Source organism: Myxocyprinus asiaticus, chromosome 29, assembly GCF_019703515.2.
Source record: "Myxocyprinus asiaticus isolate MX2 ecotype Aquarium Trade chromosome 29, UBuf_Myxa_2, whole genome shotgun sequence".
Lineage (NCBI taxonomy): Eukaryota > Metazoa > Chordata > Actinopteri > Cypriniformes > Catostomidae > Myxocyprinus > Myxocyprinus asiaticus.
The window spans coordinates 14,462,350-14,482,844 of NC_059372.1; the positions used below are offsets into that span (position 1 = coordinate 14,462,350).

At 40.2% G+C, this 20,495-nt stretch overlaps 1 protein-coding gene across 1 annotated transcript in view; it reads left to right on the forward strand.

Moving 5' to 3' along the window:
- LOC127419895 (plexin-A2-like) overlaps positions 1–20,495 on the forward strand; it is a 318,335-nt gene that overhangs the window by 162,720 nt on the left and 135,120 nt on the right. Inside the window, exon 5 of the mRNA XM_051661704.1 lies at positions 18,803–18,903. Coding sequence (XP_051517664.1) covers positions 18,803–18,903 — 101 coding nt within the window. The remainder of the gene's footprint in view (positions 1–18,802; positions 18,904–20,495) is intronic.

Below are 20,495 nucleotides of genomic sequence, written 5' to 3' on the forward strand. Positions count from 1 at the left end.
AAAAAACAAAGTCACAAGGGTTTGGAACAACACTAGGATGAGGGAGGCATACTTAGACATTTCTAAAAGTGAAGGGAACATGTTGCTACACCCCTGTGTTTGTGTATGTTGATTTGTGTGTTGCGGCTATGCCCCTTTTCCTGGCTGTTTGTTTGCCAGTTGCCCCCTCTGCATTTGTAGAAGTCTCTTGTGTGTGTGTTTGTGTGTTGTGTGGATATACAGATGGTGGGTTTGGCTGCACCCCACTGCTCTCTTGGCTGTTCCGCAGGCGTTCGCTCAGCGTGATTGGCTGACTGGGTTTAGGGAGAAGGGGAAAACACTGTAAAGGCTCAGGTGGTCCAGTCTGGTAACAGTCATATCATAAACAAGCCTCTTCCATTCAGCCAACTGCAGACCTGTGAAAAAACAATTTAGCAGAGCCGCATGGATGCAACTGATGCCCCATCCTTCGATTCACTCAGCAGATCATGAGATCCTCGGATGGTGATATGATAGAGACATGTCCCAATTTCTTTCCCTCCTCCAGGAAAGCAAAGAAGGAGGTAGATGGGCTCAACTGAAACAACCCTGAAACTGAAATAATAGGCCCTCGTTTTGTGAAAAAACAAGATGGAAAACGCACACAGTTCCTTTCACCTCATTTAATCCAGTCACTTTGACAGTCACAAGAATATTCTGGTAATGAGCCTCGAATGTCTTTGGGTCTAATTTTCTACATAAAATCAGCACAGAAGGAGCAAATGTGGCTCTTTTTTATTTGATAGGCCATATCTGCACCAAGCACCTTAAGCTTATTTGAGCTCCTCGCTTATAGCTCTTACTCAATATGTTTCTTTATCTTACCGTTTTACTGTTTTCCTTGTCTGTCATTCTCAGTGCTTCAAACATACATTTCTCTGTACTGTATCTCATTCTATTCTTTTTGGCCCATTAAGGACCCCACCAAAAAGACCAGCTTAAAGGGATAGTTCATCCAAATATGAAAATTCTCTCATCATTTACTCACCCTCATGCCATCTCAAATGTGTATGACTTTCTTTCTTCTACTGAACACAAGTGATGGTTTTTTGAAGAATATCTCTGCTCTGTAGATCCATACAATGTCAGTTTATGGTGGCCAGAACTTTGAAGGTCCAAAAAGCACATAAAGGCAGCATAAGAGTAATCCACACGACTCCAGTGGTGATAGGTGTGGGTGAGAAACAGATCAATATTTCAATATTTAAGTCCTTTTTTACTACAAATTCTCCTCGCTGCCCAGTCGGTGGCAATATGCACAAAGAATGTGAATCACCAAAAGCAAAAGAAGAAGAATGTGAAAGTAAAAGTAAAAGTGAAGATTTACAGTAAAACAGTACTTAAATATTGATCTGTTTCTCCCCCACACCTATCATATCACTTCTGAAGACATGGATTTAACCACTGGATTCATATGTATTAATTTTATGCTGCCTTTATGTGCTTTTTGGACCACCAATCACTTTGTACACATTGTATGGACCTACAGAGCTGAGATATTTTTCTAAAAATCTTCATTTGTGTTCAGCAGAAAAAAGAAAGTCATACACATCTGGGATGGCTGAAGAGTGAGTAAATTATGAGAAAATGTTTATTTTTGTGTGAACTATCCCTTTTGGGCACGGTCACATTTACCTTTGCACAGTGAAATTCCATGGGCGAAGAAAGCGTGGGCGGACATTGAGCACGTGTGAAACCAGCAAAAAACGAATTGCCAATCAGCCTCTTTTTAATGCTGCACTTTATACTCCGTGAGAGAATAAAGCTTCAAAAACTCATCGCTTGTCCATTGTGAATATTCAGTGTAGCTGTGTATGAAGCACCGCCACACTGAGGTCTCTGCCAAACCAAGCAACTTTCTGGCTGTCAAATTTCATCAAACTTGAAATCCACGAGGAAAAATTTGTTGCCACCGGAAGTTTATTACGCGAAATTCATGACCGCACTGATTCCAATTGAGACTGTATTTCGCTTGTGGAATTTCGCAGTGCAAAGGTAAATGTGACCACGCCTTAAGTCCAGCATTATTTTTAAACAGGAGATGCGACCAGATATTCAAGATTGGGGGATCCATATATATAAAACTAAAGAATCAGTCATGAAAAAAAAAAAAAACATACCTGTATCTGTCAACCACTATTGTGAATGTCTTTGGTGGTTATGAATCTGGACCTCATCAGTTACCGGCCTCTATAGCTGGTCTCTCAAAACTATTTTAAAACCAGAAATTAGACCAGTTTAGGCTGTTTCAAGCTGTTTTTTTTTTTGTTTTTATTTTTTTTATTTTTATTTTTTTTTCAGCAGGGTATTGTGGTGTAATAAAACCTTTTCATCTTTTGTCTGCTGCAATTATGCATCTGCTATTTTAGAAAGTGCATTAATTATAGTATTTCTTATTGCAAAGCTATTGTCCAGTGCCTGAATGTGGAAAAGCAGGCTTATGGCTGGTAATCACATTTAGAGGTCTCATCAGTTAGCATATCTGACAGTTGCATTTTGACCAGGATGATTAGCTAAAGCCCCCAACCTAGAGACAGATAGAAAAAGTCTGAGACCTATGCCTGTCTGGCACTTTGTAAGGGAGGTGTCAGGGGCTAACTGACAGCCTGACAGACAGACAGGTTACAGGGTTTTACCAACGTCTCACTGTGGGGGCTCGGAGCACACTCGGCAGCTGCGCCCGGATGCCAAGCTCCAGGAACAGGCAAACACGGCCCCCTTGCACATCTTTCTCTCATTAGTGTCACAGAATGTGAACAGTACCATTGTCAGGTGAGGCGGAGTGGATCACTATTTTGTACATATGCCTGCGTGAGTCATAAAATATGGTTGGATAATGTGCCAAACGTGCACACTCGCATGGCTCCACTCGCCCTTCTCCTGCCCGGCTCCTGCAAGAATTCCAGTCATACATTATTGATGTACTCACTCTCTATCGACTGGCTGCTGGTTTCAGCCCTCTATCTCAGGTCCAGTCTATCTCTATATTATTTCACTTGTTCTTTGTCTCTCTCAATGTCCGTATATCTAACCTACATGCCTCCATTCCCTGAGGGAATTTGTATGCATGTAGTTTGTCTTTTTACAATTGTTAGCAAATGATGTATTGTTATTTAGCTAAATCTGCCTAAAAAATGCATTCATAAAGTGGATGTTTTTGGCTATAGTGTCTTTAAAATGTATTGTTGAATAAGTGTAAAAGGGAGTGTTCAGATTTAACACGTTCTTGAGCTAAAAGAAAGCTAGACGTAGCACTACGAATATAACAGAATGCAGATGTCTCGAGATGCGGTTCTTTTTAACTTGAGCACAAGATGCTGAAAAAACAGTGAAACTCATGTTTGCAGTACACAAAAAACAACTGAACAACAGCGCGGACGGACGAAAATTAGTTCAGTGTGGATGGCCCGTTATTGTGGACACATGGGCTATGTTAGATACAATACAATATTTTTTTTTTAATTTCTATAGCACATTTAAAAACAACTGCAGTTGAAAAACAGGTGCCTTCAAGATAATTAAGAAACATATAAGACATTGTAACAGGGTTCAGTGGAAAGGAGGAGGCGGGAACCGGACAAAGCATCAAAGTAATGTTTTAATAAACTCAAACACAAAAACACACAAACATAAACGCATATAGGGCAGCTGCCTGTAGCTCTCTCTCTCCCGAACTGCCATATCTCGTTGCACCTATCCCTCTCCTCGGCTGATTAGCCCGATGTATGTTATGCCGGGGGTTCCCCGGCCTGAGGCAAAGGAGGGAGGAGTTTGACAAGGAGGAGGCCCCGGCATGATGTACATCGTACATGACGTACCCGGAAAGGTGTGGGGGGAAGGGGGTGCTGCCCTTCCGGCCCGCCTTCCGCGACCTGGGAGGGAGACAAGGGGAGGGAAAAGTCAACGAGGAGGGACAGTGAAAGAGACAAGGAGGAGAGAGAGGAAAAACTTACTCACTGGTTCCCAGACACGCCGTCACCTGGTCATCGATCACTCCTCCACCCACTGGCGGACAACAGCCACTCCTCCCCAGGCGGACCGGAGCCAGTCCTCCGACCCCTGGTGGACGGAACGCCCCTCCACATTTCGGAGGCTGGTAGGGAACTCCTCTGCCCCTTGCAGCGGCTCTACCACTCCAGGCGGTCGCAGCGAGCCCCTCCTCCCCTCACGGATGGCAGCCGTTCTTCCGATCCTGCCACGTTTTGATGGCCGGTAGGGAACTCCTCCACCCCTGGCAGTGGCCCCACCGTTCCACGCGGCTGGCAATGAGCCCCTCCACCCCTCGCAGATGGCGGCCGTTCTACCAACAGCCATGATGATATGGAATACTAGCATAATGTATATGGCACAGTATATATATAATTATATTTATATATATATATATATATATATATATATATATATATATATATATATATTTTTTTTTTTTTTTGCTTCTAAATAATATGTGAAATAGTGCACAGTATGCAATGTTATGCAGCGCAATGAAAAGAACATAACACCAGTGTCTCGTAACACATTTTTAAAAGTTAAAGTTCTTTTTAACTTGACACAGTGTCTAAAAATATCAGCGTTCCTGTGCGAAATGCTGAAAAAACAGCGAGACATGGCACAATAGTCCAAGATGGTGCATGTTTACATAGAAAGACAATTGAAAAATGCCGCAGGTGAACGCTTAAACTTGTTTAGTGTGAATTGCCCCTTGTGTTCAAAATGAAATACAAGCATACTGTATACTGTACTTCCTACTATTTAAAAAAAAAAAAAAAAAAACAATCTGATAAAAATGTGTCATGAAAGATACATTAAGTATTCCTTATTGATATTACTTGTGGTTCATTTGTCACACTGGTTGTATACTGTACATTTTGGCAAGTAGTACAGAAAATTTGCTTACAGCTTACAGTATATACTGAATAGAATTGTAGCCATTCCTAACATAACCATTCTCATATGTGCCTGAGCTCTGTGCATGGCTCCACCGTGAGGCCCACTATGTGTCAGCTTTCTGTTGGTGACCCATTTCTCCAATGTGACATAACCCACAACCTCTGTGCGATAAGGAACACAGTCCCTCGCAGAAGTTGTGTTCATGCCTGTATTTTGGCTGAGATTCACTGTGGTTAAAGCTTTTTATAGCAGTCTTTAATAGACCCTCTAGTGCTGCAGCGTTGAGATCCTTTAGTTGAGCTAAATCTGCACGTTCAGGCCAAATCTGTTACACAAATAGCTCTGATGGGAGAGAAGCAGCTCGCCAAGGAGGCTCTGAATCTGTGCTCTTTTCAAACACACAGGTTAAGAGCCCTCAAATTTAATCTAAAACACAATCAGACACAACTCCTCACTCAGATATAACCATTATTTATGACTAGGAAGCATGTAATGCTTTTGGAAAACATTTATGTTCTGAAACACTCTAAGCTAATGTTTCCCTTGATCAGGCAGTTAGTTCAGTAGCAGTGTCTCATTGCCATGTAAGATTGTTAGTTAGCATTGAGGTTGTCTAATTTTGATTTATGTGTTCTGCCGGACTGTAAAAAGTCCATGTGACATTTAAGTTCTGAGTGGAGAGGCATTTCAAAGGTCACACAATAAGCTTACATGCTGCGCTTTTGACTTTAATATAGTTCCTAATCAGTCCAGTTGAGCTGTGTTCCACTGCGCCAGGATTTGTTCTCATAAACTAGAAACTAGATTTTTTATTTTTATTTTTTCTGAAGAAATTGTGAGTTGTGCAGGGTGTTGTGTGTGGTTGCCAGGGCATTGCTTTGCAGTTGCTCAAATGTTCTGAATGGTTGCTATGCACTTGCTAGGGTGTTCTGGGTGGTTGCTAGGTGGCTGCATACTAGTCCAAGTCCAAAGAGCCTGTCCAGACTTCTTTTTACTTGACATGGCATCTTAAGAATGCATCAAATCAAAACATAAAGATGCATCACAATGATCAAAGACGCATACAGTGTAACAATTGTAAAATAACACACACGCAAGAACACACCCTGAGTGAACAACCCCTTAGCAAGCACCACTTAAAAGTCATATTAGAAAAATTATTTGACCATCAAGCTGTATTCTCAAAGGGTTAGTTTACCCAAAAATAAAAAAATTTGTCATTATTTACTCACCTTCATTCTGTTCCAAAATCTTCTAACGCCTCACCTGACAACGGTACTGTTCACATAACTATTTTCCTTCTGTGGAACAGATGAGGAAGATGTTAGGCAGATTGTTAGGGACTGAGAGTCTCAGTCACCATTCGCTTTCATTTAATAAAAGAAAGAAAGATGCAATTAAAGTGAATGATGTTTGAGACTTACATACTGCCTTTTGTGTTTCTCAAAAGAAAGAAATCATATAGGTTTGAAACAAAATGAGGGTGACTAAATGATGAAAGAATTTAAATTTTTGGGTGAAAGTATCTGTTTAATATACTTTAAGGAGCTAGTTTATCTACACACAGACATGATGCATTCTCACTCTTTATCTATCACCCTATCATTCACTTCCAGTATAGTAGAACCATGCTGAGTGACCTCCACACACAATAAAGAATCCTTTAAGTTTTGAACACACACACACATTCATTCATGCAAGTCTAGTGTGCACTACAGAAATGAATAGAGCTGACATAGTTGCTCAAACACTACCAATTGTGTGTGTGTGCAGTAGTAGTTTGTGTAAGAGTGTGTTTGTGCACTTGTTTTTACATGTATGAATGTTATATTTCTCTCGTAAATGTATTCCAGTTGAGTGGGTTTGCTGTAAATAAAATTATGGCTTTCTGACAGGACGACACTGTAGGGAAGATTTATGTGTCAAAATGCTGCTGTCCGAGTGTGTGTGTGAATGGCTATGCTCTACTGTATCTCTGCTGGGATTAAAGGGGTCAGATTAGCCTCGCATGTGAGAGTTTGTGGGCCGCTCGGCTTCACAGAGACACTGCCCTGAATGGATAAGAGGTTGTCAGTTGTTGCCCTCAGCTTAGCCAAGCATGGATTTCTCACCAAAGAATATGTGTTCAGGCTGAGGGTATGAGATAAGGATGTGCAAAACTACATATTTTTAAAATCGACTGGCTGGCAAGTCGACTAATCGGTCTTTAAGGGATAGTTCACCCCAAAATAAAATCATCATTGACTCATTCTGATGTTATTCCAAACCCTTTATTTCTTCCGTGGAACGCAAAAGGAGATATTAGGCAGAATGATAGCCTCAGTCACAATTTACTTACATTGTATGGAAAAAAGATGCAATGCAAGTGAATGGTGACTGAGAAAATCACACTGCCAAACATCTCCTTTTGTGTTCCATGGAAGAAAGAGAGTCATATGGGGATGCTAGGCAGAATGACAGCCTCAGTCAGCATTTATTTTCATTGTATTTCAAATTAATGCAGTGAAAATGAATGGTGACTGGGACTAGTGCCAGGTATCTATGTGTGTGTGACTAGGCTTTGTTGTGTAAACGTAGTGTGTTGAATGTTTCTGTTGCATTCATTTTCTGTGTGTATTTGACGGATACATGTGATATACTGTATGTGTAGGTGGATAATGCATTACACATATCCACATACATACACACACACATGCTGTGTTTCTCAGATTTTCCATGAAAGCCTGTAGATTTATGTCAGTGAGACTATTGCATTCCATGTGTGTTTGAGAGGATGTGATCGATGGATCTCATTGCTGTGGGTGCAGAGCTCAGTAGCACACATTAAAAATGAATGTGTGAGTGTATGTATGTGTTTGTACGAGTGTATATGTGTAGGTGGTGGTACCAGCTGTTTATGGCTCACTCCAGGAGAGGGGTAGGGGGTCAATGCCTGGACTGGTAACTATGGCAACTACTGTGTAGATTTTGCAAACATTTTAAGTATGCGTGTCTGTGCACATCTGAATTTTTGATCGTGAGTGGCTTCAAGTTTTCCACAGATATTACACACACAGATTGATCAATGACCATCTAATGCATATTGCTTTCTCAAACTGGCAAGCTACAAACTGATTGGCTGGCTTTACACAGTTTTAAGGAGTCAGTGTGCAACGTTTTTTAACGGTCTACCAGAAATCAACCAAGCCAGAAGTAAGGACTGTAAAGAGATGGACCAATGAAGCAGAGTGTGAACTACAAGCCTGCTTCGATTGCACAGATTGGAGTGTTTTTGAGGCTGCAGACACCAATCTGGATGAGCTCACAGATACTGTTACATCATATATCAGTTTCTGTGAGGATATATGCATTCCTACATATATGCATTCTTAAATAGGACTTATTTAAAGTTCAACAATGACAAACCGTGGTTTTACAGCAGAGCTCAGGCAGCTTCGTCAGGCCAAAGAGGATGCTTACACGGGTGGAGATAAAGTCTTGTACAATCAAGCCAGGAACACACTGAACAAGGAAATCAGAGTGGCGAAAAGAAGATATTCTGAGAAGCTGAAAAACAAGTTTTCAGCTAACGACCCTGCATCATTGTGGAGTGGCATGAAACAACTCACAAATTACAGGACTCCTACCCCCAACCCTGTGGTGGACCAACAACTGGCTGACGACCTGACTGTGTTCTACTACAGATTTGAAAGGCCTAATCTCACACCCCACACCCACTCTGACCTTCACGTCACACAAACACCAACACCTCCTGCAACCCCCCTCCTCCCCCCTCCTGCTACTCAACCTGCACTTAAGATCTGTGAAGATGATGTGAGCCGGGTCTTTCGGAAACAAAAGACGAGGAAAGCTTCAGGCCCAGATGGCGTCTCATGTCTAACATAACCATTCTCATATGTGCCTGAGCTCTGTGCATGGCTCCACCGTGAGGCCCACTATGTGTCAGCTTTCTGTTGGTGACCCATTTCTCCCATGTCTATCTGTTAGTGGATTACCAGCTTTCTGATGGACAGGCAGCAGCTTGTGAGACAGGGGAAACTCACTTCCAGCACCTGTACAATCAGCACTGGTGCCCCCCAGGGATTGTGCTCTCCCCACTACTCTTCTCCCTCTACACCAATGACTGCATCGCCAAGGACCCCTCTGTCGAGCTCCTGAAGTTTGCAGACGACACCACTGTCATCGGCCTCATCCAAGATGACGATGAGTCTGCATACAGAAGGGAGGTTGAACAGCTGACTGTCTGGTGCAGTCAAAACAACCTTGAGCTGAACACGCTCATAACGGTGGAGATTATTGTGGACTTTAGGAGGAACACCCCAACACTGACCCCCCTCACCATTCTAAACAGCACTGTGGCAGGAGTGGAGTCATTCAGGTTCCTGGGCACTACCATCTCACAGGACTCATTGTGAAAAAGGCCCAGCAGAGGTTGTACTTCCTTCGCCAGCTGAGGAAGTTCAACCTGCCACAGGCGCTGCTGATACAGTTCTACTCAGCAGTCATTGAGTCTGTCCTCTGCACTTCAATAACTGTCTCGTTTGGTTCAGCTACAAAATCAGACATCAGAAGACCACAAAGGACAGTTTGGACTGCTGAGAGGATTATTGTTTGCCCCCTGCCCGCCCCACCCCCTCCCTTCAAGAACTATACACTTCCAGAGTGAGGAAAAAGGCTGGAAAAATCACTCTGGACCCCACTCACCCTGCCCATTACCTTTTTGAACTGTTGCCTTCTGGCCGACGCTTCAGAGCTCTGAGCACCAGAACTGTCAGGCACAGGAACAGTTTTTCCCTCAGGCTATCCATCTTATGAACAGTTAAATTGCCCCATTGAGCAATAACTATGTGCAATACCCACTTTAGTCTTTTTTATATTTATCCAACACATCCAACCTCTTCTGCCATTTCATTCCTCTGAAAAAACAAAAACAAAACAAAAAAAACAAAAAAACATTTGCAATGTACATAACAGATTGTATTTGCACTGTACATAACAGATAACAGATTTGTGTTAGATCTGCACTACGTATGTGTATGTATGTATGTATGTGTGTGTCTGTGTGTGTGTGTGTGTGTGTATGTACGGATGTGTATAATTTTTATTTTTTTATTTATTTATTTATTTATTTATTATTATCTATGTCTTGCTGCTGTTTTTGTATTGTTTTGTATTTTTGTACACTGGAAGCTCCTGTCACCAAGACAAATTCCTTGTATGTGTAAGCATACTTGGCAATAAAGCTGATTCTGATTCTGATTCTGAAAACACAGTCATGTTTACAGGTTCCCAGTCTTTTTGAAATTAGTGATTTTAAAGGAATAGTTCAGCCAAAAATGAAAATTCTTTGAACATTTACTCATCCTCATGTTCTTCCAAACTCATATGATTTTTGCTTTCTACCATGGAACCCAAAAGGAGATGTTAGGCAATTTGTTAGTCTCAGTCACCATTGACTTTCATTGCATCTTTATTCCATACATTGAAAGTTAATGTTGACAAACTAGATTTCCTCTGCCCTCTACTCCACCATCTCTCTCTTCTACTTTCTCTCCTTTTCCCTTAACAGCTCTACTTTCTTTTCTTAATCATTTACCTCAGATCCTACATCTCTCTCACTCTTTCTATCTCTCGCTCTGTCTACTGCTGTCGTTGCTTCTCTCTAATGGTTCTCCATTCATCAGACAGGTGCCTGTGGCAGTTAGGACTATGAAACACAGAGCTAATGTGAACATTTATTCCCCATGTCCAGAAACAGCTCGCAGCTCTCCCAGCATACTGTAGTCTCCATATATCCCACAAATCAGTCTCTTAACACCAAACAAAGGTCTGGGATCAGCCTTTCTATTGTAATTGTAACATTGGAGGTCAGGATTACAGCATCAGTGGTTCTTTTGAGGGTTATTTGTACCATAGGCTAGTCTTCCTATCTCTGCTGTCATCATTTACTCACCCTCACATTGTTCCTAACCTGTATGACTTTGTTTTCTTATTTGGAGCACAAAAAGAGATGTAAGGCAAAATGTTAGGGACTGAAAACCTTAGTCACTATTCACTTTGATTGTATTTTTTATTTTTATTTTTATTTTATTTTTCACACAATGGAAGTGAGTGGAGGCTAACATTCGGACAGAATTTTCATTTTTTGGAGTGAAGTATCCCTTTAAATGGGCCAGCATCTTGTGGTCAGAACTTTTTCTTCCTTTAAATCTTTGTATATTTACGTTCATGTACATTCGGTTTCGACAGCTGGCCCACCCGGAAATGTCCTGGTGCTCCCGATGGCCAGTCCATGCCTGGTCTAGAGGCTTCTTTTTGGGACTGAATAGGACTAGTTTATTGCCAACTCCATCTTTTCTTCCTCTAGATGTCCTGTCTCCAGGCGATTCTTGGCTAGCGTCAGAACGGGTGGAAAATATCAAATTCAAGCCAGATAGAGATTAGTAGATAGCATCCTTGAAGCATTTTAAGCTGTGGAAGAATTAACAAGCTCAAGAGAAAATTAGGAGTTGGCGCAGCCCCTGTCCTACCATGTTGTCATCTTACAACAGTTGTCATTCAAGCCAAGTGATATTAATATATTAAGTTCAATGCACTTGAGTGTTATAATGATAATTCTCTATTGCTTGGAGGGTAGAGAGCAAAATAAAAACTAAAATGTAAGTAACATAGACTTATAAAATGGATAGCTATGGCAATACAATCTGATTGGAATAGCTGCGTTTAAAATAGCTGATATACTTGCATCTATGTCCACTAATAAGTTGAATTATATATAAAAACACTCTCCATTAACACATACTTTGGAAAATTATGACGTGGGGAAACTGAAAATGGACGTTTGAAACGGATTAGTGTGGACGTGGCCTATATTACTTGGCGGAACAATAGTTTATTGAGATTTTTATTAATAAATGTAATTATTCTTTTTAACATTGGTGTCTTTTATTATATTGCTGTTGCTGCAGCTGGTGTCGTACTTAACAACACCCCTTAACTGTGGTAAAATCACTGTAACATTGGTTTATTGCTTAACTATAATTAATTTTGCTCTATTGTAATAACTATATTGTGAAAATTGGTGCAAATTAAAATCACATTTGTATGTTTTGTGGTTGAACTTTAATGTTCCTCTAAATTTTATGAGGAAATGTTCAAACGCACATTGATCTGTGGACATAAATGCATGCACATACACTGCACGCAGGCTGCTCTCAGTGGGAGAACAGGCCTCATTGTGCTTCCCATTGTGCTGACTGACTGAAGCATGTGCTGTCAACAGCTGTTGCAGTCTGCCCGTGACCCCCATAACACCTTTATCCCTCTTAATTTTTTTTCTGTCTGTAGGTCTTTCTATCAATCCCTCCTTCTCCATCTTCTCTTTTGACATTGTCCTGCCAAGTGAACAGATATGGACGCACACCTGTGGCAGCTGTGTCACCCTGTAGTGCAGCTGTCCCCTGCTTGATCCCTACATTAGAATATGACACTGCATCAGACTGGCCTCAAGTGAAACTATAGGATCAGTGGCCCTCCATCAGAAAGTGTGGGAATCTTAGTTAGTGTTGCTTGCTAAGGCAAGCATAACTATTGCTATTGCGCATATTTGGGGTTAGGGATTTTTTTTTTTTTTTTTTTTTTTTTTAACCCTAACTTGTGCTATGTATATTTGAATTAGACTTGTATGTTGCCTGGTGTGCAATGAAACCCCATAGACCTACACTGAAGTAGGTACCTGAATCATGTCTAGCAACTAAAATATTACTGACCACCTAGTAACTACCTAGGACACAGAAAAGGCATAACAGTACACTAAAAAACAATTAGAACACCTTAGCAACAACATACAGTGCCAATGCCCTGACACCCACCCAGCACTATTCCAAGTTTGTATGGGCAAGCATTACTCGCATTTTTTTTCCTTCTGAAAATCAAATCTGTGTTTGCATCTCATCTTAAAGTCGGTGATCGTTGGTGTCAAGACAGCATCATCTGGTCTCGAAACTGTGAATTTAATGTTTTTGGATTGTTGGTCTGGCTTTAAGTCAGTGTTTTGTAACATTGAACCTTATTGCCCTTGTTGAATCAGTGTGGTGTGGCTGTTGAGCCGCTATTGCTTTGTGAACAGAGCCCCTGGTGGGCTTGTTTGTCATCAGGCTGGGTGGCAGCGCTGATGTGCTGGTCTCATTACTTTTGACCACCTGTTTGTCCTGGGGCAACGAGTGAAAATAAAGAGAAAACTAGGGAGAGAGAGAGTGTGAGAAAGAAATTGGGAGTGTGTGTGAAAATGAAAAAAGGACATGGACGGAGTCTTGTGGGACCAGGGGTCAGGAATTGGCTGGTTAGCAGGTCCCAGTTAGCACCTGCTGATAGATGCTGGAACTAAACCACCCGATGGCAATAACCATGTTTCTCCATAGACAGCCATTCAGAAGTAGCCGTCTTTTATGACTATATAAAAAAAAATTCCAAGACCCATTTCAATTTAAATTATTTCATTACATTATAGCACACCGTCATCCGGTAACGGATTGTTTTGAAGGGCTCTTAAAAGCGTGAAATTGATTTATATTTTTCCCTATCTATTCCCATTGACGAGTGATCAGTCACGTGACACCCGATCCCAGAACTGAGTGCCCATGAGCAAAGATGGCAGTCTCCATTTCACTAGCTTTCTGGGAACCCTGTGCTAGCTGAGCACAGTCATAGAGATGAATGGAGATGCTAACAGATAGCTATCTCCAGGTATTTTATAGCGCCATGTGTGGGACACCTGTCATATTTGCCAAGAAGTGACTCTGTAACACCGTCTTAGGCCAGGGTAGTATTTAGAATTTTATATTTGGGGTGATTTTGCTGGGTATATAAAGTTTCTTTCTTGTCTTGCAGCTTGCTAGTATGAGAGTGTTAAAAACAATTATTATTTAAACTTCAATAGCAACACTGCCCATTTTAATTCATTGATTCAAATTTCTGATTCAAAAATGTTCACAGAGGTCTCAGCATAGCATTGTACTTCTAGTGGTTTATTAAAAATATATGTAGGTAAATTATGTTGATTGTATTGTTATATTGGTGTATAAACCTATATTTAAAATGATGAAATATAATTGTGTGCACTGAGTAAAAAATATTAAGTGGAAAACATGCCTTGATTAGTTTCCGACTAGATCTGTTGCTATAGTTATTTCTTGCATTAAAAATCTAATCTAATCTAAAAGAATCTACTAGGCCAAAAGTAAAAATAAAAAAAACATTTTCTAGCTATATCACCCAGCCCTAGATTATATAAACATCAAAAAGCACAACTGTGTATGTGTGTGTGATCGCAAACAATCGCCCAAGAGTAGGCATGTGTGAGTGCAGACAACAGGAGTGCCGCTAGTATCGGGAGGTTGAATGCGTGTCTTTGTCTGTGAGCCGTTAAGGAAGTGTGTTGCAGGGACAGGTGGATCACCACCCCCCGTCAGACCCCACCACTCAAACACTAATGACATTTAACACGGCCATACAGCACACACACACACGCCGCAGGAACCCTACATGTTATCCCACCCCTCTCACTAAACACACACTGTGTGCCCACTCATCAATCTTAACACTGTCTCTCACTTCATTTTGCCCTTTGACCCCATCACCAATGTCAGGATAAAGAAAACACAATGACTTTAATCGTTAAAAAGCTTATCGAAACAAGGCTGTGCCCGGAATTCTGATGCAATATTAATGGGTGTGATCTTATTGGTCAAATTGTATGTTGCATCTCTTTATTATTGGTGCTTGCTAATTCAAGCAGCACTTTACTATTTTATCATACTGAAAAATCATTGTGATTTTTGCCTTGCAAATGGTAATGTTGATAACATTTTTATAGATTTACATTGAAGGAGTGACCAGCAGCCGGTTGCAAGAAACCATTCAAGTTAAGAAAACTTTCATGACAATATCTTTACACTGAACACAATTTTTTTATTTTTTTTTTGTCCGCCCAAGCTCTTTCAATTGTTTTCCTATTCAATTGTTTTTCTATGTTAGGAAACTGAAAACTGAGTTTTCAAACAAAAATGGATTAGTGTAGATGTGGTCTTAAATGCTGTCATGTAAAAAAAAAAAAAAAAAAATAGCAACCAACTAGCAATGGACTAGCTAACCACATAGCAACAAGCTAAAAACATTCAGAACATGTTTTATACCGCATAGCAATGCCCTGGCAACCACCCATAACATCCGATTTTTTGCACGGGCAAACACCACTCACACTTTTCTTGTCAAAAGAAAGAGTAAAAATCTGGTTTAGACAAAAAAGTACTAAAACTGGAAGTTGCATGCACATACTTTCATCTGTTGTACCTGACCACATAAAGGTATCCATACATTTTAGTCTGTAAAATGTGCTGTTAAGCAAAATTATAGTTTTGTCTGGAAAACCATAACAACTTCACACACACTCCTGTTCTGCCTGTATTTGTGTGTGTTTGCAAATAGAATGCAGGTGCACCCTAAAATCCTCCTGGCAACAAGATCACAAGCTCAGCCTTGGCAATGGAAAGCAAACCCCCTGAAAATAGCTGACTAGATAAAAGAGATATTACGGTACAAATACAGGCACATCACAGAGCCATGGCCCGGTCATTGCACTGACGCCATTCCGGCATGCCAAGTGGGCAGCAGAAGGCTGTGCGAGCACAGTAGAGAGGGGCATTGTGGGTCAGCAGGCAAAGCAACGCTCTGGTCTATTTTAGTGGGCATGTGCGAGTGTGTATCTGGTTAGTACACATCTCCAAGGTATAGCTGAAGCATTTAGCGTGTGTAAGAGAGCATCTGTTTAGACTATTTGCCAAAGACATGCTACTTGTTTGGCTATGAGGAGTGAATAGTTTACTTTCTTGTCACTGAATTGAGAAACACTTAAAAAGAAAAAGTAGCAGGAACCTAAAAGACTTTCAAAGGTTGTTGATGTCTCTGTATCAATTACACAGTTAGTGTTCACTGTACTTTATAATTTTCATATGTACATATGTTGTGTATATCTTATACTCAGATCAGTATCTGTCTCAACTGTCTGTATGTTTTTGACTCATAGATGTTTGAACTGTGTGTGTGCTTACATGCATCCCTGCATTTGTGTTTGTTGTGTGTGTACATACTTAGGTATAGTTCAGGGACACAATTGTGCCCAAAAGTGATCTAAAGCTGACAAAACCTTTCTTTGGGGACATTCAGGTACGTTCTCAGTTTGAAAATTAATTGCTAAATCATTAATGAAGTCTTGTTTTAGTTGTAGGATAAGGGTTAGTCTATATTAATTCAAATTAGTTTTATGTAAAAACAATAGAACTAAATGGCGTGCCCCCATTTTTAGCTGAGGAAATGTTTTTGTGTGTTTGGTTCATACCTAAAGCTCAAAGTATACTTTGATCAGACGTGGATCCTCAGAATGCGTGACACAATTTCCATCATCTGCAGAGTGCTCGAACACTGAATGCGTGCAGCTCCATTTTTCAAGAAGGATATGCACTCACTGAGCACTTTATTAAGAACACCTAGACACCTACTTATTCATGTTATTGTCTTATCATCCAATTATGTGGCAACAGTGCAATGCATAAAATCATGCAGGTACGGGTCTGGAGTTTTAGTTAATGTTCACATCAACCATCAGAATGGGGAAAAAATGTGATGTCAGTGATTTCAATCGTGGCATGATTGTTGTTGTCAGATGGGCTGGTTTGAGTATTTCTGTAACTACTGATCTCCTTGGATTTTCACGCACAACATTCTCTATAGTTTACTTAGAATTGTGCTAAAAACAAAAGAACATCCAGTGAGCTGCAGTTTTCCGGATGGAAATGCCTTGTTGATGAAAGTGGTCAACGGAGAATGGCCAGACTGGTTCGAGCTGACAGAAAGGCTACAGTAACTCAGATAACCACTCTGTACAATTGTGGTAAGCAGAATAGCATCTCAGAATACACAACACATTGAACCTTGAGGCGGATGGGTTACATCAGATGAAAACCATGTTGGGACCATAGTGTTTCTAATAAAGTGCTAAGTGAGTATAGCTGCAAGCAGAGCTCCAAAAAGGGGCAGGAGGCCATAACCTAACCCTTTCCTTAAACCTAACCTTTTTTTGAAGTTGGTGCAACCCCCGTTTGGCTTGACCATGCTCCTTTTGGAGTAACCCCACCCTCTTTTGGAGATTCCACCCCCATTCGGAGATCTCCGGCATGCAGTTATACCTACTTGCATTTTTCTAACCGCGCATACTCTGAACACGCAGATTGCACATGCGCCTAGAATTTTTTTGCAATAATTACTGGGTCCACGTGGTGGCAACATTCACAGTTGAGCTGTTGCTGTCATAAAGAAGTGCTAGAAGAACATGGAATCACCGGTAAACAAAAGAGACGAAGCTGAAAATAACAACAGTGGTTGTGCAGATCAAGAACACATCTATGTGGAGGTCAAGAGATACCTGTATTTGTGTAAATTGAGTCTAAAGGAATATAACATCTTTGTGGGCCTGAACTCCTGAAGAGAAATAGTCCTGTGTCCCATAGCATTCGTAGTGCACATCTGTACAGTCAAATGAAGTATACTTTGAAAGGTGAGCATTCAGCTGTATGAAGATGCCTAGCGTTCGCGTTAAAACCGAAGTATACTTTGGGCTTAACTGGACAGGTGCAGTGGGCTACACAAAAGAGCACTGTGTCAATGCTATTTCTCTCAGTTGCAGTAGCACAGCTGCATCTGTTATGTTTTGTGTGTTCTGTTTCATTCTAATAGCCTCTGTTATAAACACACACATACAGTATATGCACAGTACAGGATTTACAACTGAACACACTCTTGTTTGTCTTTGACTTAACCATTTCAAAGGAAACACATATTGTATACAGATTAACACCAGAGAGTATTTAGCAGAGACAGGCAACTTTAAAAAAAAAAAAACATGAATGGGAGAAATTGGAACGCCCAACGGTCAACAGATGTAGAAAGTAAGTCCTGTCTTACAGGTAAAAGAGCCAATCACCTTTTAGATACTGACATCACCTGACAAAAAACTCAAGAAAGAGCATGTGCATTAGGTATACAAGCTATTTTTTCCATGTAATCTGAGGTAAAGAAGCACAATTTATGATACTGTTGTTGTCAGATTTTACTGCTGATTTGAAATATGTTCTTTGATCGTAATCTTCACCAATCATTTTGGAGATTTTGGTATTCCCCCATTCAAGTAGATAGGAGCTGCACTTTCGTGACTGGAAATAGCTTCCCGGGAGCATTCCAAAGATGGCCGCCAGTGTACTGACTTGCTATAAAGACTTTGTTATCACGCACATTTTCTTGTACACACCAACTTCTGTCACCTGCGTGAAAACAGGAAATCCAAATACCTCAAAGAAAATTAATAATCAAGAAGAAGGTCTCTGTAATATCTCAATAATTTAAGGAATCAGTGAGATCGAATTGAGTCTGTATGTCAAAGATTGTCAAAGAATTTAGGGGAAACATCTGAGACAAAGTTGAAACTTGAAGCATAACTGAGAACTAATAAGTAAGTCTTCTGAGCTATGAAAGAGCAATATCTGAAAAAAAAAAAAAAAATCCTTTGGGACATTGTGTCCTTCATAAAGGGTAGAAATGGATTCCCACTGTCCACGACATACGGATTCTTCTCATTTCTCTCATCCACTCTGCACTCAATTAACACTTCTTTTATTGGGAACAATCCCTCATTGGTGTCTTTAAACAAACATGGAAGGGAATCTATGGAAGCAATGCTTTCCATAGAACTCATGTATCAAAGGGATTAATGGAGCTTTTGTCACTTAAAGCTGAATGAATTTGCACTCTGCTCATTAAAACTCTCAGTGTCTGTGTTTTACAGGTGACGCGGGTGCCGATCGAGTCGTGCGAGCAGTATGGCACTTGTGGAGAGTGTTTGAGCTCAGGAGATCCGCACTGTGGCTGGTGTGTGCTGCACAACATGTAAGTTCCCTCTTTACATTTAAACACACTAGAAATGGCAGTACATCATCATATAGGAACTTACTGTATAAGCATAGTTTTCCATTATTAGCTATAATCTCTGAACTTTTTAGGGTTATTTAATAATATAGTGACTAAAAGGTGTAGGAATGGTCACATTGGAGGCCAACTGTGTACATTTGGAGGTCTTCAGTTTTGTACTCAATGGCCCTCAAAAGACACAGAGGATGTTTGCCCTCTGGTGGCGGACAAGTGCAACTGCATCCAGATGTGTAAAACTCAAGGCTGAACATTCAGAAGCTTACTTGCTTTTATTTCTCAAACTGTATTGTGGAATTGCTAAAAATGTTGTCCTCCTTAAAGGGATAGTTCACCCAAAAACAAAAATTCTGTCAAAATTCTGAAGATAGTCAAATGGGTTTGGAAGAACACGAACTATTCGACTACACAAACAGTCTAAATTCTTACACACTCCCTCATTGTGGGTTATGAGGATGCAGTCCGTCATTGCTATCTTCCCTCCTGTGTCAAGACTCTGTAGGGAACTTAGACATGTCAGCCTCCGCTGTTGTCATTACTGTAATAGCAGCCGTACCTCCCTGGAAAAGTGCACTTAAAGTAATTTACATGACTCCCGACAGGACCAGGACAAATAATTGCCGAGGTTTTTCAGCATCTCAATTCAACATGGAGCAGGTCTCTCTCATCACAGTGTGCTGTTAGAGTGGCAAGATTAGATTCCTCCGTCAGTCTTCTGGGGTGTTCTGCTGTATTAATAAAGCTCATGTAATACAGACAGGATTTGATGCAGAAACATACTGTGTTATGTTGTGTTGTGTTGTGCAGGCACACTTTATGTATTCACAACACAAAATGGCCAAAAAGTACTTTTTGGACTTGGAACTGTGGTACTCTTTGAAGTATTATGTAAATAGCATGCTTTATGAATATGGTAATCATTGCATGCCATGGCATATTTCAAAAGTAACATGGTATTACCATATCTCTCTCTCGAATGTATTAGCATGGCCATCCTTGAGATTTCATTTTTCTGTGTTATTTATACTATTTCACTTTCTTTCTGTCTTTCTTATTTATTCATTCTGTCTGTCTGTCTTACTTTCGCTCTTTATTTAATTAACTCATTTTCTCTTTTTCTTTCTTTCTTACATTCGTTTGTTCTTTCTTTTGCTTATTCATTCATTCTTTTTTGTCTGCCTGTCTTACTTTCATTTTTTCTTGAATTTGTTCTTCCTTTCATTTTTTCTTTGTTTCTTTCTTTTGTTTGTTTGTTTATTCATTCACTCAAACGTTCATTCTTTCATTCTTTGTCTGTCTCTTTTGCTTTCTTTCGTTCTACATTCATCCATTTGTTCTCTTTTTTTGTTTGTTTATTCATTAATTTTGTTTGTTCATTTGTTTGTTTGTTCTTTCTTTCTTCCTTTCTCAAATTTGTTTGATCTTTCTCTCATTCATTAATTATTTCGTTCTTTCTGTCTGTCTTTCTTATTTTTGTTCTTTATTTCATTTGTTACATTTCTTCTTTCTTTCGCTCGTTCATTCATTCTTTCATTTTCTCTGTCTATCTTAAT